General features: G+C 46.6%; 1 protein-coding gene across 3 annotated transcripts in view; it reads left to right on the forward strand.

The window, feature by feature from the left end:
* afap1l2 (actin filament associated protein 1-like 2) overlaps positions 1-19,255 on the forward strand; it is a 304,943-nt gene that overhangs the window by 18,634 nt on the left and 267,054 nt on the right. The window contains exon 1 of one of the 3 annotated variants that reach the window (XM_070876592.1): positions 13,828-13,955. The exons of the other annotated variants lie outside the window; for them this stretch is intronic. Coding sequence (XP_070732693.1) covers positions 13,925-13,955 — 31 coding nt within the window. The 5' untranslated portion in view covers positions 13,828-13,924. Of the gene's footprint in view, positions 1-13,827; positions 13,956-19,255 lie in introns of those variants that run through there. 3 annotated transcript variants of the gene reach the window in all.

Consider the following 19,255-nt stretch of genomic DNA (forward strand, 5'->3'; position numbering starts at 1 on the left):
CCAGATTTCAGACAAGAAAATCAAGAGCTAATCAAATAGTAATGGTGTCATGGGTCAGGTCGGGTCGGGCCGGGTCGAGGGTTATTCGGCAAGGCTCGGACCGATCGCACGTCATTTAAAACATAGCGGCGAAGCCAATAACTGGTCCGGCCCGCTGGTTTTTGGACAATAATTCCGGATTTTATTTTACTGATTATCAAATGGGACTCTCTCAAAAATGTACCTGTATGAACGTTAGCTGAGAACAGTATTGGGCTCAACTCCTTTTAATTAACTCCAGGCAATGTCCACCCCCCCCCCCCCCCCCCCCAGAGTGTGTGGGCACACAGCCGCACATCAACGGGAGGTGCCACACCGATGGAGAGAAAGCAGGAACGGGGTACTGAAGTTGCATGATCAGCCATGATTATATTGAATGGTGGTGCAGGTTCGAAGGGCCGAATGGCCTACTCCTGTACCTATTTTCTATGTTTCTATACCGCGCATGCTCAGCTGCACAGCAAATTTAAAGAGACCGCGCACAGAAAAAAAACATTTGAGGGAACACTGCCTCCAGGATCAAATAACTTTGCGATACTGCCTCAGCTCTCCCGTGTTAGGAGGGAGCTGCTGCCCAATGAATCATGCCTCAGAAGAAGTCAGCAGAGGGGAGAAAATTGGACGAGGAAGAAGAAAAGAAAAAAAATTATCCCGGTATAATATTTCTTAATAACACGCGGTGAAAGAACATCGTATCTCACTGCGATTAGAATCTCACAAATTGACTGAAGGAGTCTGCTTTCCATAGCTGCCACTCACCTCACAGTAAATGGAACAACATTGGCTTTATAAACACTAGTTATGTATATACCCAAAAGAATAACAATGGCTGGGATTTATTTCAAAAATGTAACTCATCTTAAAATTTAGATGATAAATCAGTCTTACAATTTATGACATCATCTAAATCTTACAATGTGCTCCTTTCTTGGACCACAGTCTGTGTGTGTAAACTATATTTACCTAAGAGCATAAGAACATAATAAATAGGAACTGGAGTAGGCCATACAACCCCTTGAGCCCCCATAACCCCTTATTCCCTTATCATTTAAGAAACTGTCTATTTCTGTCTTAAATTTATTCAATGTCCCAGCTTTCATAGCTCTCTGATGCAGCGAATTCCATAGATTTACAACCCTCTGAGAAAAGAAATTTCTCCTCATCTCAGTTTTAAATGGGCGGCCCCTTATTCTAAAATCATGCCCTCTAGTTCTAGTCTCCCCCATCAGTGGAAACATCCTCTCTGCATCCACCTTGTCAAGTCCCTTCATAATCTTACACATTTCGATAAGATCACCTCTCATTCTTCTGAATTCCAATGAGTAGAGACCCAACCTACTCAAACTTTCCTCATAAGTCAATCTCCTCATCTCCGGAATCAACCGAATGAACCTTCTCTGAACTGCCTCCAAAGCAAGTACGTAAATATGGAAACCAAAACTGCACGCAGTATTCCAGGTGTGGTCTCACCAATACCCTTTATAGCTGTAGCAAGACTTCCCTGCTTTTATACTCCATCCCCCTTGCAATAAAGGCCAAGATTCCATTGGCCTTCCTGATCACTTGCTGTACCTGCATACTATCCTTTTGTATTTCATGCACAAGTACCCCCAAGTGCCACTGTACTGAAGCACTTTGCAATCTTTCTCCATTTAAATAATAACTTGTTCTTTGATTTTTTTTTCTGCCAAATGCATGACCTCACACTTTCCAACATTATACTCCATCTGCCAAATTTTTGCCCACTCACTTAGCCTGTCTATGTCCTTTTGCAGATTTTTTTGTGTCCTCCTCACACATTGCTTTTCCTCCCATCTTTGTATCGTCAGCAAACTTGGCTACGTTACACTCAGTCTCCTCTTCCAAGTCGTTAATATAGATTGTAAATAGTTGGGGTCCCAGCACTGAACCCTGCAGCACCCCACTAGTTACTGATTGCCAACCCGAGAATGAACATTTGTCCTGACTCTCTGTTTTCTGTTCGTTGGCCACTCCTCTATCCATGCTAATATAGCATAGTCAGATGACTAACTAGATGGCTACTTCATCACCAAAACACACTGCAAGCTTATTCATGTTTATTTTTTGATTATTTCAGTCCTGTTGTAGAATTCAAGTTAACTTTAGAAAATGACTGTCAGCAGTGGCTCAGTGGGTAGCACCCTCACCTCTGAGTCAGCAGGTTGTGGGTTCAAGTCGCACACCAGAGACTTGAGTACAAATATCTAGGCTCTGACACTCCTAGGGCCCAAGTTTCCACAAGAAAAAAAACGGGCGCCCCTCCGAGCTGGGCACCCGATTTTTGCGCCTAAAACGGCGCCTAAAAAAATCCTCGGTATTCTCCACCTACTTACAGGTCCTGTGGCCCTCGGCGCAGCCAGCACGAGCTGTGGGGGGGGCGGAGCCAGGTCCCGGCGCTGAAAACAGTGCCGGGACCTCTGCACATGCGCGCTACAGTCGGCACGCAAGTGCAGTAGCTCCAGGCGCCGAACTGTGTGTGAGTGGCACGAAGCACGCAGCCCCTAGCCCTGGCCCAATGGCCTCACTGGGGCTGCGTCAATGAAGCTCCTCCCACGGCCAGCTCCTGCTCCCCGCCCGACCAGACCCGACACTCGCTCCCCACCCCCCCGCCTCCGGACCAGACCCGACACTCGCTCCCCACCCCCCCGCCTCCGGACCAGACCCGACACCCGCTCCCCGCCGACCAGACACCCGCTCCCCCCCGCCGACCAGACCCGACCAGACACCCGCTCACCTCCCCCCGCCCCGACCCGACACCCGCTCCCCCCCCGCCCCGAGACCCGACACCCGCTCTCCCCCCTCCCAAGACCCAACACCCATTTCTCCCCTGCCCCGACCCGACACCCGCTCCCCCCACCCCGACTGACCCGACCCGAGCACCTGTTCCCCGACCCACCCCCCTCTCTCTCCCCCCGGCCGCTCTCTCTACCCCCCCTCTCTCTTCCCCCCCCCCCGACCCCTGCCGCGACCCGACACCCGCTCCCCCCCCCCGACTGACCCGACCCGAGCACCTGTTCCCCGACCCACCCCCCTCTCTCTCCCCCCGCCCGCTCTCTCTCCCCCCCCTGCTCTCTCTTCCCCCCCGCTCTCTCTCTCTCTCCCCCCCCGCTCTCTCTCTCTCTCTCCCCCCCCGCTCTCTCTCTCTCTCCCCCCCCCCCGCTCTCTCTCTCTCTCTCTCCCCCCCCCGCTCTCTCTCTCTCTCTCTCTCTCTCCCCCCCCGCTCTCTCTCTCTCTCCCCCCCCCCCGCTCTCTCTCTCTCTCTCCTCCCCCCCGCTCTCTCTCTCTCTCTCTCCTCCCCCCGCTCTCTCTCTCTCTCTCTCTCTCTCTCCTCCCCCCCCGCTCTCTCTCTCTCTCCCCCCCCCCGCTCTCTCTCTCTCCTCCGCCTCCTCCGCCCCCTGCTCTCTCTCTCCCTCCGCCCCCCGCTCTCTCTCTCTCTCTCCTCTGCCCCCCGCTCTCTCTCTCTCTCCGCCCCCCGCTTTCTCTCTCCCTCCCTCCCCGCCCCCCGCTCTCTCTCTCCCTCCCTCCCCGCCCCCCGCCCCCCGCTCTCTCTCCCTCCCTCCCCGCCCCCCGCTCTCTCTCTCTCTCCCTCCCTCCCCGCCCCCCGATCTCTCTCTCCCTCCCTCCCCGCCCCCCGCTCTCTCTCTCCCTCCCTCCCCGCCCCCCGCTCTCTCTCTCCCTCCCTCCCTCCCTCCCCGCTCTCTCTCTCCCTCCCTCCCCGCCCCCCGCTCTCTCTCTCCCTCCCTCCCTCCCCGCTCTCTCTCTCCCTCCCTCCCCGCCCCCCGCTCTCTCTCTCCCTCCCTCCCCGCCCCCCGCTCTCTCTCTCCCTCCCTCCCCGCCCCCCGCTCTCTCTCTCTCTCCCTCCCTCCCCGCCCCCCGCTCTCTCTCTCTCTCCCTCCCTCCCCGCCCCCCGATCTCTCTCTCCCTCCCTCCCCGCCCCCCGCTCTCTCTCTCCCTCCCTCCCTCCCTCCCCGCTCTCTCTCTCCCTCCCTCCCCGCCCCCCGCTCTCTCTCTCCCTCCCTCCCTCCCTCCCCGCTCTCTCTCTCCCTCCCCCCGCTCTCTCCCTCCCCGCCCCCCGCTCTCTCTCTCCCTCCCTCCCCGCTCTCTCTCTCCCTCCCTCCCCGCTCTCTCTCTCCCTCCCTCCCCGCTCTCTCTCTCCCTCCCTCCCCGCTCTCTCTCTCCCTCCCTCCCCGCTCTCTCTCTCCCTCCCTCCCCGCTCTCTCTCTCCCTCCCTCCCCGCTCTCTCTCTCCCTCCCTCCCCGCCCCCCGCTCTCTCTCTCCCTCCCTCCCCGCCCCCCGCTCTCTCTCTCCCTCCCTCCCCGCCCCCCGCACTCTCTCTCTCTCTCTCTCTTCTCTCTCTCTCTTCCCCCCCCCCCACTCCCGCTCAGCGGCACGAACGGCTGCAGAATTCTCCCTGGCTGAAGCACTTTCACACAGGTAGGAAGATGGTTTATTTAATCTTTTCTTGGCTTATAAATGTTTATTCAGGTTGGATTTATTTGTATAATATTTGTAGAAGTATAAATAAGGATTTATTGTCGAATTTAATGAGTTCCCTCCCCCCCACCTCGTTCTGGGCGCCTAATTTGTAACCTGCGCTTTTTTAATGTGTAGAACAGGTTTTTTCAGTTCTACAAAAATCTTCACTGGCTCCATTCTACTTCAGTTTGGAGTATATTTTCACTGTGGAAACTTTCAAATCAGGCGTCAGTGGCCGGACACGCCCCCTTTTGAAGAAAAAATTCTGTTCTAAACTAGAACTGTTCTATCTGACTAGAACTGCAGAAAAAAAAATGTGGAGAATTGCGATTTCTAAAATAGTCCGTTCTCCACCAGTTGCTCCTAAAAATCAGGCGCGAATCATGTGGAAACTTGGGCCCCTAGTGAGGGAGTGCTGCACTGTGGGGGGTGCCATTTTTCAGATGAGATGTTATTCCGAGGCCCCATCTGCCCTTTCAGGTGGATGTAAAAGATCCCACGGCACTACTTTGAAGAAGAGCAGGGGAGTTATCCCTGGTGTCCTGGCCAATATTTATCCCTCAATCAACATCACTTTAAAAAAAAACAGGTTATCTGGTCATTATCACATTGTTGTTTGTGGGAGCTTGCTGTGCACAAATTGACTGCATGTTTCCTACATTACAACAGTGACTACACTTCAAAAAGTACTTCATTGGCTGTAAAGCATTTGGGTTGTCCAGTGGTCGTGAAAGACGCTATATAAATGCAAGTTTTTATTTTTCTTTTGACTTAGTATTTTGTAATCATTAGCTCCTTTATTAGTGTGAAGGTCCATAAAACAACCTGTAGGATTGAACAGAGCTTTTAGAGAAACTTAGTACAACATTTCAAGATTTACAAAATTGTAGAAAAGTGTCCAAATGCAGAAACCAACCATAAAATAAACAGTGCCTAAGACAGGGACTTTCCTGTACCAAGTGAACAGGATTTGTAACTTTGTCTCATTAGATGTATACTTAGTCAGAACATTAAATAGGAAAACAAAAACTGATCTATTTAAAGAGTATGTTGTGTTGAGCTTTAAAAAACCCCAATTTGGAATAGAGGTTTAGGGAATCTGTAGAGAATTGGAAGTTTGTTTTATGTGACTTTGATAATTAAATTCTATATTCCAAGCACTGTTACTGACACCAGTTCTCCTACCAACCTCACTTTAAAAAAAATTGTTCCTGGGATTTGGTCGCTGCTGTCAAGGCCAGCATTTATTGCCCTTGAGAAGGTGGTGGTAAGCCGCCTTCTTGAACCGCTGCAGTCTGTGAGGTGAAGGTACTCCCACAGTGCTATTAGGTATGGAGTTCCAGGAGTTTGACCCAGTGACAATTAAGGAACGGTGATATATTTCCAAGTCAGGATTGTGGTGCGTGACTTGGAGGAGAACTTGGAGGTAGTGGGGTTCCATACTGCAGCCACAGTGTGCCAGTGGTGGAGGGAGTTAATCTTTAAGGTGGTGGATGGGGTGCCTATCAAGCGAGCTGCTTTGTCCTGGATGGTATTGAAATTCTTGAATGTTGTTGCAGCTGCACTCATCCAAACAAGTGGAGAGTATTCCTTCGCACTCCTGACTTGTGCCTTGTAGATGGTGGAAAGGCTTTGGGAGTCAGGAAGTGAAACACTCATCACAGAATACCCTCTGACCTGCTCTTGTAGTCATAGTATTTATGCAGCTGGTCCAGTTAAGTTTCTGATCAATGGTGACTCCCAGGATATTGATGGTGGAGGATTCGGCGAAGGTAATGTCATTGAATGTCAAGGGGCGATGGTTAGACTCTCTTTTGTTGGAGATGGTCATTGCCTGGCATTTGTGTGGCATGAATGTTACTTGCCACTTTTCAGCCCGAGCCTGAATGTTGTCCAGGTCTTGCTTCATGCGGGCATGGACTGCTCCATTATCTGAGGAGTTGCAAATGGAACTGAACATTGTGCAGTTGTCAGAGAACATCCCCATTTCTCATGCTTCCCATGCTCTGGTCTTCTTTCCAACCACGACCTTGTTTCTCTTTCATCTGACCCAGTTCTTACTCATTCCAATGCTGAGCACACAGGTGCCTGCAGCTTGGACATGCCATGACAGGAAATATCCCAACCTTCAAATTCCCAAAAGGGTGTCTGTTGCAAGCTTTTTGCAGAAATGTATACCAGTACAAGAAGGCGGTCTCTCTAATTAACAAGTAGTCATCACTCATACCTTCTCAGCTCAAACAAGAGAGCTTTGTACACTGGTAACACGTCAGGAATTTAAATTTTCTAAAAGCTTTGACTCCAAACATTTTGTTTTGAAGTGCCTGTACTGCTGGTTTGCTGCTGTCAGCATTAGCACAGCTGTCGGCAAATATAAATTAAAGATCGGGTCATACTGTAATCTTGTGGTAAATCCTGCTTGGCCGTGTATCTTGAACTTAGTTTACTTTCACTGCTGTGATTCATTATAATGTATGAAAAAGTGCTCTCAAGCTGTGAACCATTTTTCCATGCGATCTTCAATTTCCAAACTGGCTCCAGGAGGATGGAACCCTTTTGAATTTTGTACAATTATTATGTAACATACTGATGTAATTAGTATAGTGCAATGAAATACCAGCAAAGTAGAGTTTTATTCTCGTTAATATACATAACATTTTGTATTTGGTGTCAAGAAAAACATCCTGTCCAGTCGAATGCTAATTAGGGTGCAGCATAGCAACAGGTAGCAATGGGACATGTCCATGTCCTACGAGTCCTTTCTGTGGCATTTCATCCTTTCGCTTGCTGGCATGTTGGAAAGTGGTCCATTGATTTCCTGACCCCTAACTAAGAATGTGCACAGTTATTCCTTCATATGATATTTGGGATGTGGTACATGTAGCATGCTTGGGAGTAACAGGTGATTTTGGAGTGTATCTGGTTATTTTGGCGAAAGGGTGAAAACAGGCGCTAAATGGGTGCTGTGCTAATAAGCCATGCCTGTTTGAAACTCTGGATTTAACACACAATATGGTCCTAATTGCTGATTACCATAATTTAAACTGGCCTGGAGGTGCTAACCCAGACAGCTGCAGGTTTAGCACCCAAGTGCTGATTAGACACAATTTTCATGGAGCAGTATATGTGGGATCCTTGTACCTTCTTCCATAGAAAGTGTAGAGTGCGCTGGCTGGCACACAGCGGCACGTTGCAAGATGGCTCAGGGCTCGAGGGAGAAGGTGCACAGTTTCTCGGATGCGGCACTGGAAGTCCTGATGGAGGAGGTCCAGAGGAGAAGGGATATTCTGTACCCTCAGGGGACGAAGGACACCATCTTACCCTCCTCGCTTTCCTGTCCCTCTCTCCAGCAGCAGCTGGTGCTGCTCTGCCTGGCCTCATGTCCTCCTCCCATTCTTTGCCCAGACCAAGGGAGACCCCTACCAAGATGCCCAAGACGAAGCATCCTTTTCTCCTGGTGACTCCTATAAAGTGGACTATCACAGTACTCACACTCACTCTTTTTTTAGGTGAAGTCCTCAGAGAATTTCCGGAAAAAGTGTTGCGCAAGTGTTGGTGAATTCTTAACAAAATATCCCGGAAAATCTCTCGACGTGATTCAGAGGTCCTCTTCACAGCTCCAGCAGCAATGATCATGAAATGGTAACAATCCCTTTAAGTATCACTTGAAATCCACATCAGCACCTTGTTTACTCTCAAACAGCTGGTTGCTGTTCGGAGAAGGCGTTGGGACAAGTGCCAGCCGGCAAAATGCCGTGCAGTCTTCTTAATGAGCAGTAGTAGGCATTTTAAGTGGCAGTCAGCCCCTTAACGAGCCTCCGGGCGGCCGTTCCTACAGGAGAATTCAACTCCTTTACCAAGATGGCGTCTTGCAATGAATGTGGGCTAAACGGCATTTCAGCTCAAGGTCCCATCTTGGTCACCTCGGAGGATCTTTAGCGCCTGAATCTGCTTCCGAAAATCGCCCCCGTGGTTCCCAAAGCTCTCCACCGCTGGGGTTTTCTTCATGTCTTGTCTCGATCTGTTGTAGACTAATTAATTGCTATGATTAGTCAACAACTCCATTATTGTTGTATTGTGCGACGACCAGGATAATAGGTGAACTAAATGGACCTTGGTCTATTTTTGGCTAGCAATTCCTACATGCATATATAATAGATGCTGATGGTTTTTTGGTGACTTCTGATTTGCTTGTAGATAATTGAAAATTCAATCATCATTTACGTCAAAATGTCATTACTAAGACATTTTCTTTCACAAGTCATTTTTTTGAGAGTAGCTTCTTAGCGCGCAATAGAGTAAAATAGCGCAAAATAGAACAAAGCTGGATTAAAGAACAGACTCACTATGATGGATACAGCTTTTATGCATGTTAATGCTTTACAATGTGAGGTAATGAATAAGGTATGTGACTGATTTGTGTCTCAAAATCTCACTGTTAAAATTTGCTCAAAGCTGACAGCTCTGCTGGTCTGCGAAATGCAAAGCTTCACATCGCTACAATGAGGAACACTCTTCTGAAGCTGGGACTAAGCCACATTGTTGAGCAAGTATAGAGGGTACTTTATTCTGCATTTGACTGTGTAGTAGTTGACCTGGCAGTCCTCTACACTGAGGGGTTTCAGTCACAAATTTGCCAGTGTCCTAGGCATTGCCTCATACTGTAAGATTAAACATAGTTGAAATCATCGGTCACGTAGGGGCTAGGCGATCGGTTTCTCGTTCTTTAACGTGTAATTTAAAGTGGGAAAGCGCTTCATTCGCAATGCCCCCATGAGCACAAATATCCACTTGAAGGTTTGGCTCAAATTCCAATTTAGACACTTCCCCAGTCGCACATCTCAAACATTAGGGAATAGATGAGCTGTGTGGAGCAGGAAGGTTTATAGGCAATGTTCCCTCTAAGCTGTGCATGTGTTTGGCCGTGCAGTAATCTGCAAGGTACCGTGTGGGCCGCTCGCAAGCTTTTCCCATTTGAAATACACTGTACTGCACTTGTGCAGAAACTTAAAGGGGCTGCGCATTGCAATAAATAGGTCGCGCACAACAAGGACAATTTAGAGGGAACATTGGTCACAGGATTGATCTCAAATCTGTGTTGAGTTAGATGAGCTCAGCTAGGGTGGCAATAGGGACGTTGCAATTGACCTCAATGCTCTGTGTTAGAGAGGGAACAATTGTCCAAGGTTACTCCTGTTCAACATCCTCTGCTGTAAACACTTTAATGCAGATGTGAGGTGAGGACAGGAGCAGATGAAGACCATGGCAAATAGCCAGATGAAACACACGTTCAAGACATACACATGAAGAATGGCCACTTGAGCCAGGTGCCTGAGGAGCAGCTGTGGCAGCATACTTCTGCAAGGAGAAAGTGGGCTAAACATTTGACTGCCCCAAAAACTGTTCAAAGTAAAGGTACTGGCAGTCGTGTAGAGTAGTGTGTGACCTGTAGGAAGAAAGAAAGAAAGACATGCATTTATATAGTGCCTTTCACGACCACCAGATGTCTCAAAGTGCTTTACAGCCATTAAGGTTCTTTTGGAGTGCAGTCACTGTTGTAATGTGGGAAATGCGACAGCCAATTTGCGTAGCAATGTGATAATGACCAGATAATCTGTTTTTGTTATGTTGATTGATGGATAAATATTGGCCAGGACGCCGGGGATAACTCCCCTGCTCTTCTTCGAAATAGTGGTAGGGGATTTTTTAAGTCCACTTGAGAGAGCAGACAGGACCTCGGTTTAACATTTCATCTGAAAGACGACACCTCTGACAATGCAGCACTCGCCCAGCATTCTACTGGAGTGTCAGCCTAGTTTTATGTGCTCAAGTCTCTGGCGTGGGACTTGAACCCACAACCTTCAGACTCAGAGGAGAGTGTGCTACCTACTGAGCCACGGCTGAAGATGGGACAACGTGGCAGAGAGGGCTCCCAGATTTTCTGATGCGGCACTCGAGGCCCTAGTGCAGGAGGAGAGATGTCCTGTTTGCACAGGGAACCACGAGGCCCTCCAGACAAACTGTAAGAAGGCAATGGGAGCAGACAGCTATCGCGGTCATTGGCAGCAGTGTAGACCTGTATGCAGTGCCACAAGAAGTTTAATGACCTCACACGCGTGGTTATGGTCAGTGAATTCCTCTTCAAATGCAATATCCTTACAACTGTACCACTAGGCTCAGACACTGCTCAATTCACTGACCTAACAACAATCTCTAGCAATCCCAATTCATACCTCACATTCATAGCTTCACCTCACCCTCACACATTTAGCACTGCTGCAAGCCCCACACCCACATCTCAGAGTGTGCACACACTGCCAGCTATTCAACCATGACAAGCACATCACCCAAACACATTGCACCACACTCACTGACACACTTCCCTCTCTCTTGCAAGACAAGGTGGATTTAAACTACTGCACCCATGTGTGGAAGCATTGGCCTGAGCAGAAGCCTTGAAGTAACCTGCCACACCACTCCCTGGACACTTCAGCAACTTCAAATAAGATAACAAACTACCAAACACTTCTACAAACTCACCAAGAGCCAGTAGAAATCAGTCAGCAACTAACCTGGAAGTAATTGGTGATCCCTTTAAATAGTAATGTTTGGGGGGGTCCTTGAACACATGTTCAGCTGTAGCATGGAGGCCGAAAATAGCAGCGCTGGTGCCAAACCGTTGCACGCTGATTGACATTATGATCTGCGTACTCTGCATACTTCTGGCGCACACTCCCAGTGAGCGCACTAACGACCTACTCAAAATGGCCTCAGGCGTGGCCCACACCAGAAGCGCAGACCCCATTTTGGACCGGAATTGGCACCTGTAACACCAAAAAGCCGGGTGTTATCGAGCCAAATTTACTGCTCTGCCTGCTGCCGGTGCTCATTAGACGTGCGCGCACAAACTCCTTTGCCAAATAGCTTCCTGTGCACTTCCCACCAGCAGTGCGTGCGCACATCTCGGACCCCATCTTTGAGACTTTGTTGGCTGTATAGAGCCTAAAGACAGGTGCTACGTGGCCCAATTTAGCCCCCTATTTGTTTCAACATAAAATCAGGCCCACTAGGGGGTATAGTTTCAGAATAAGGGGTCGCCCATTTAAAACAGAAATGAGGAGGAATTTCTTCTCTGAGGGTTGTGAATCTTTGGAATTCTCTACCCCAGAGAGCTGTGGAGGCTGGGTCATTGAATATATTTAAGGTGGAGATAGACAGATTTTTGAATGATAAGGGAGTCAATGGTTAAGGGGAGCAGGCGGGGAAGTGGAGTTGAGGCCAAGATTAGATCAGCCATGATCTTATTGAATGGCAGAGCAAGCTCGAGGGACCAAATGGCATCCTATTTCTTATGTTCTTATGTTCAATGCCCGCTCCATTAACTTTATGTATCTGGCCTGATATTTTGTCTACATGTTTTATTCTCTATCATTATCCATTTTGAATATCTTATCTAAATCCACTATGTCTAAATCTTTTATAATTTTAAAAACTTTGATCATATCTTCTCTGAGCCAACATCTCTCCAAAGTGAATGTGTAACTTCTTGATGCAGTGCAAACAGAGATGGCAAGCATTAAATAAATAAGGAAATTGACAGTTAAGTTGTAAATCTAGATCATGCTGTTGTGGAGTAATTGTATTCACAGTGTAATAAATGCCTGTGAACCCACAAGGGTTAAGCAACTATAGTGCAATCTGCCCCTTCAGGCAGACGCCTGCTGATAAGCTACTTGTGGGAATGATAAAGCACAGATGACGTGGAAAGGGTGGGTGGTGGTTATATTGGGCATTCAACACCTCAGCACTGTTTTTCCTTCCCACATGTTTTGCAATCTAAACTGCATGAAAATACTGATTAAGCTTATTAATCATTTCTGAAAGAGTCACTTGCTTCTAGCCTTATCGGGTTACCAAAGTCACAGTTGATGTCAGAATTCATGAAAAACGTACAAGCAGGATGCCACAGCAATATGAGGGGGAGTATCAAGAACCAAAGCGTATAATTAATTGAGGAAAATCACATTTTGTTTTGGTGCTTGCTATGATAATGAAGGTGAATAGATGTAAGACAGGAGCAAAGGAAGCATTCATGCAGAGTGGCCCACCAAATGACTAATGATGTGCTGTACACTGAGTGTTTGTCATTTTCTTGCTTTGTCTGCATTTATACAACAAGGACTAGACAGGATAAAGTTCAGCATTGTGAACCCCAGCTGGATTTTCGGATTTGATGTTTTAGGGGTGATAATGGCGACGGGGCAGGAAAGTTAGCCCCCAGGAGTAGTTTGCACATCAGTAAGTAAGTTTGGGCAGTTGGGCCCTGCGTCAGGGGACGCAGCACTCAGGGAGGCATTGTACACCTCTCGGGCGCTAGGATGAGAAATTCCCAAACTAAAGAGCCAGGCCAGGAGCACTCTGAGAGACGCCTGGGTGGGGGATACCACAAAAACATTGCCCAAGCCACCACAACACAAATCTCAAAACAAATTAAAAGAAAAAGCAATCACGCTTACCCTAGGAGTCCATTACTCACGTCTTCACCGATGAGATGGTAGGACTGCCCTGATTTCCCAGGCGGTCAGTGCGAGGTGTGCTTTGGGGGCGTACGGGTCAGGCAAGAATCCAAACTTGCGCTTCTCTTCCAGGTGGTGCTGCTCTGCGCCGGCGCTAAACCGGACCTGAAAATCGCTGCAGGGTGCAGCTGGAGGCTGGCCGCCCGGCCAAAACACTCACCGCCGCCATTGCCACCGCTCCGGGGTGAAAAACGGAGCGCAGAAGACCTGAAAATCCAGCCCCTTGGATTGATTGTTCTCCAATCAAGCATAGTCTTCTTGTCCACAAAAGAAAAATTCATACAACCTACAATAGCTGGCCGTTGCAACTCCATGACTGATGTCTGAAACCGCTTTCATACTGGCACTTCCTTTGATTGGCTGCCAGGAAACTAGTGTCCAGAAGCAAGCTCTGTGTGTTTACACTATTATTTTGGTTTCCTTATCTTAGCCTAACATTTTGTGGAACTACAGTCCTGCAGCCATGATAATGGAAGTGGAAATGCTGGAAAGCAGCTAACTTATAACAGTCTGCCGGTATCCAAACTAACAGCTTTAAATGCACCCCACGAAACTACACCATTGCTTAATTCATTAATCCCCCATCTTACTGTGACCTCGCTTTATTGGACGTAGCTTACCCAGATGTCAGCTAAGTTAGTCTCCAGCACCCTACAACAGTTCGTTTCTGTAATACAAATAGAAACTGCTGGAAATCTCAGCGGGTCAAGCAGCATTTGTGGAGAGGAAGCAGAGTTAAGGTTTCGGGTCGATTGACCCTTCGTCAGGACTGGAGAGTGTTCGGAAAGAACGGATTCTTAACAAGCACTGAAATGGGGAGGGGAAGAAAGAACAAAAGGGAAGGTCTGTGATATGAAAGGGAAGATTCATTTCTGTATATGTTTAAGTTGGCCCAAGTCTAACATCTCGCCTTAATGCATAAATTGCATCCGATTAAGAAAGTGAATAACCTTTCATCTGACACTTCTTGAATTAATTGCAACGCATAATGAGTACTTAGGTTAAACACACAATAATAGTAAACAGGGCGAAATTATTCCGTCTTGTACAAGAGCGTGACAAAAGGACTTGAGCAATTATTCAAACAGTGTAAAGGAGCGTGGAATGCATGGTGAAGCTATGGTCGAATTAAAAGCAGAATATGTTAGAAACACGCAAAGTCAGGCAACATCTGTAAAGAAAGAAAAAATGTTGATGTGTCACATCAGAATTTGAATATGCCTGAAATGTTCACGTTTTCCTTTCTTTACAGATGCTGCCTGACTTGCCGTGTGTTTCCAGCATGTTTTGTTTTTTGTATCAAATTTTCAGCATCTGCTGTATTTTTTCTTTTGCTATAATGGAATAAGATGTTTTATCACCTGTGTGTTAATGGACTCCATACCCACGATCTAACCCTGATTGATGGGGTAGTGTGATGAGCAGAATTGATTTCATGCACATGTGTTATTCTGCGCACAGATTGTTTTCACTCTGATTTGTCGGGAAGCTGGCTGCTGAATCAGGTCACATATCGCATTATAAAAGAAATTCTTGCAGATGTCTGTACTTAAAGCATGACCACTGTCAGTGGATAGGTCACACGAGAAGTTGAACACTCGACTCTGGACCAGAGTTTCAGTCCCAGTGTCGCCTGCCACTCAAACCCTGGTTGCTTCATTTGGGTAACTGCTGCCAGTTCTGTTGGAGAGAGTGCAGCAGAGGTATCTATGTCTGGAGTGGGAGCAAAACTGTTATTTGTCTGACTTGTTTTCCTTGAATTATTCCTCCCGTAACTAATCGCAAAACATTGTTAATGGGGAATCTCAATATCCAAATCATCTCTAGCCTCCAATTTAGAACAGGATGTGAAAGTATCCAAGATGGATTACAGCTGCACCATAGTGACTGGCACATTCTCAATCTCACTCTCTTTTCTCTGTCTCTCCCTCTCTTTCTTTACCTCTTTGTCTCCCTCTCTTCCTCCCTCCCCCTATAGATGCGCCTCTGCTGGCTTGCCTTTCTCCACATCTGTCTGTTTGGTGCTTTTTCTTTTTGACTGCTACCTTGGGTTTTTCCTCATCTGTGTTTGTTGTCTACCTCTCTCTCTCTCTCTCTCTCTCTCTCTCTCTATCCCTCTATCCCTCTATCCCTGCCTTTATCAGTTTCTCCGTCTCAGCCACTTTTATTCTGCTATTGTTTTAGTTTGGATTCCTAGACACCAGTGTCCATGAGCCAGTTCTTGCAGTTTACATGACTAAATCTGGCCCCCATATTCCAGTGGCAGATTTATTAAACCCACAAAAAGCTACATCTACGATAAGTGAACCTGATTTAGTAGAGCAAATGGTGGGAGCTAGATCATGGTGTTCTGGAATCCAGACTAAAACAGCACCAATATAGAAGCAGCCAGGTTGTCTTGCTCTACGTCTCAATTTTTGCTTTCCCTTTGCTTTGCCTATCAGTAGATTTCCCTATCAGTTACGGTCCAAAAACGGGGCGCATGAACCGGAAGAGTGGGCAGAGATCGTGTGTGCTCAAACTCTTCCCATAATATGCCTGACCCACCTATCTAAAGGGGCTGGTGAACAGCACAAGTAGCTCCTGCCTATTTGTGGCAGGAGTTTTAAATTAATGTATTATTGTTTACTGGTTCAGATATAATGTAATTTGGACGTCTACACTATAAATCTTTTACACCAGAAAAGCACTCATTTGATATCTTTCCAATATAAATCAGGCATGCAGGACTGCTATTTTCTATGTTTAAATTGTATGTAATTTAAAAGGACAGAGAGCACATTCAATGAATGGTTGTTTGGTCTACTTCTGAAGTGTTTTTCTGCAGGGTTTTCAAACAAGCATTTTATGGCCCACTCAGTTGCTGGAAAGGTTTTGTGCCATGGGTTTTGGCACTGCGTTTCCTTTTGTGTCAATCTCAAAACTGGAATATTATTTGGCAGAAGAGGAGAAGGAACATTAGGATTCCAGGCACTCACCCGCTGTTACCCTTCAAACTGCATGAACAGGCAGAGGCACACTTGCCTAGACTTATCCAAGGAACTCAGTCAGATTTACTGCAACCTGGCCTAGTCAAACTCCACCAATGGCACAGCGTCTGCCAATATCTGTTGAAGCCTCTTCAGCACACCAAAGGTCTAATCTTGCATCACCCAACTCTTGCCTAGTCAGAGGCCCAGCAGAAGCAGCTCTTATCCTAGCTCTTGTTCCTGATATAGTTTCAAAGCCCATCTAGTTTGTGAAGAATTTGCAATCCCCCATTAACGTCTCTCCCTAAATTGATGGACCAGGTGATTTTACTGCACAGCAGTCACAACTCACAGCATTTCTATTCTTCTCAAGGAAGAAGATGGAAACCCTTTCTGTAAATGTCAGTACCACACACTGATTCGATAGGCTTACCAGTACCCCCAAGACATCTACCATTACCCTAAACTCCCATCCAGAATTCTTCCAAAAGCAAGTTAAGTGTGATATCTCTCATAGAATCATAGAAATTTACAACATGGAAGGAGGCCATTTTGGCCCATCGTGTCCGCGCCGGCCGACATCCAGCCTAATCCCACTTTCCAGCTCTTGGTCCGTAGCCTTTCAAGTGCACATCCAAGTACTTTTTAAATGTGAGGGTCTAAGGGTTAATTTCTCCAATGTTCTAAAGAATACTAAGTCCTATCAAGATGTTTCAGGCTTCCTCTGTTGCATGCTATAGATTTTCTGCCACAGATGCTGCAAGGCTCCATTACCTACACTCCATAACTTCCTCATTTATGTTTGAGTCAATGTTGCAGACATTCCGCAACATTTGGATTATGGCATTCATTTACAAAACAAAATTTTGCTGGAGTTCGGCAAAGACTCCCATTTGATAGAGTGCATATGATCATTAATAACTGCTGTGCTATTGACATGCCAAGGCAGTTGAAAAGTCATTTAGTTAAAGAGAGCACTCCAGGAAAATTGACGCCATTGCTATAATGCCAACTGCATTTAGGAAGTAAAGTTTTAATATTGAAATATTGAGCAAATGTAGATTGAAGGTCAAGTCCATTACTTTACAATTTTTAGTGAAAAAGTAAACATGAGTAAAACTCACATCTATTTTTCTATTCAAACTAGTGGAGAGGAATTTTAGGCTCATAATGATTTTAATATTATGATGTTTTATGTTCATATAACACAATGCTTGAATTGTGCTTTTGGTACAAAGTCACTGTCATGTATCAGATATTTTTATATTATATCTATCACATGACAATGTGTTGTGCTTGGTTGATGATTCATTTTAAAGGGCAGCAGCTGTGTTTTAAAACTTGCTGGGTCTTTAGTAAACTGATGTTCTATGATGCGCAAGTATTTTGGGCTCTGGTGAAATACCTGCACTGTAGAAATTTGTATTTTGAACTTTATTAAAAGCTTCTTTTAGGCAGTCCCCCGGAGTCGAAGATGACTTGCTTCCACACTAAAATGAGTTCGAAGGTGACTGATGAGACCAATGTGGGATCTACAGTCTCTGTCACAGGTGGGGCAGGTGGTGATTGGAGGGACAGGTAGGTGGAGTGCTTGATTTGTTGTATGCTTCTTCCGCTGTTTGTGCTTGGCTTCTGCGTGCTCCCGGCGAAAAGATTTGAAGTGTTCGGCGCCTTCTCGGATATTTCTCCTCCACTTTGAGCGTTCTTGGGCCAGGGATTCCCAAGAGTCGGTGGGGGTGTTGCATTTTTTCAAGGAGGCTTTGAAGGTGTCCTTGAAGTATTTTCTCTGCCCTCCTGGGACTCGCTTGCTGTGACGTAGCTCAGAATAGAGTGCTCGTTTCAGGAGTCTAGTATCGGGCATGAGGACAATATGGGCTCAGGCCTATCAGATCTGGTTGAGCATGATCAGTGCCTCGATGCTAGGGATGTTGGCCTGAGAGAGAACACTGGTGCTCCTATCCTGCCAATGAATGCAATGATCGAAGTCATAAAGTTAAATAAACCGATATCCTGGGGTAATTCCAAGGGTCTCCCTCAAAATGGAAGTGTTGTAGAGGATGGGGAGTGAGAGGGAGAGCTTCTTTGCTAAGGACCAGAAGGAAGAATAGTTTTCATCTTTCATCCCCACTTCCTATTGATTCCCATGATGCACAATATTGGCACAGATGGCTTGGAACTGTGAAACTCTGAGAGAAAGTTAGTCTCATTTTTCAATATGTCTGTGACCACAGTCAATTTGCAAGGTTCAGCATTGATTTGAAATGGGAAGGTTCAAGATGATTTGCTTGGGAGAGAGCTCATGTAAAATTGATCAAGTACATCAATGGGAAAGAGGACCCAGCGATCAAAGCCCTGATTTTCAATCTGACATAAATGATTCTCCAGAATACCAGCGAGCGCAAATCTTTTTCAATTGGCGTAAAAGCACCATGTGGAATTTAACGCCCATGCTTTTACCAGGCATGAGTTTTAAGGACATTCGCTGGACAAGAGTTGGGCAAATAGCCCAAATCTCCGCTCGTGGAAGCCCTTCTCCCAGGGATGCGTTGGATCTGTCGGGTTTAGGCGCATGCACTTTGTGCACATCGTCCGCACCCAGGGAGGCCACAACTTACCACCCAATGTTTTGATTCATTCAAAGAATCGCATGCACAAGTTAAAACTCCACAGCTTGCCGGGAAACCCGAACTTCTGGGTTTCCCACCATCTCCCGGGTCTCCTGCACCGTGCGTTTGGGTGGGACCCAGTAAAACCCGGCCCATTATACCCATTTCAGAATTACCTTGCTGCTGAGGTGCTTCTACCATATGATCTAGTTGCTGTAATAGTCTGAAGTCAAATGGTCTCAGGAGATCCTGACTCTTGAGGTCAATGAACTATTTTCTGCTGCTGAGCAACTTTCTCGATAGAGTTCATTATTTTATACTTTCTTTCACGTTTATCGTAGAGAATTACATTGTGACAGAGTATATTTTGGATTTTACGATAATATATTTTTTCTCCTGAACATTTCAGTTCTTCTGACCAGCCATCAGTTTTGCATGTGTGCAATATAAATGTTGCTAGAAGGTATCCAAAACTCAGTCAACCCAACATTGGAAAGAAAGAACTTGTATTTATATTGACTGCTACCATGGCCCTGATAATAAGTATGAGGTGGGAAAGGGGTGGTGA

Source organism: Pristiophorus japonicus, chromosome 3, assembly GCF_044704955.1.
Source record: "Pristiophorus japonicus isolate sPriJap1 chromosome 3, sPriJap1.hap1, whole genome shotgun sequence".
NCBI lineage: Eukaryota > Metazoa > Chordata > Chondrichthyes > Pristiophoridae > Pristiophorus > Pristiophorus japonicus.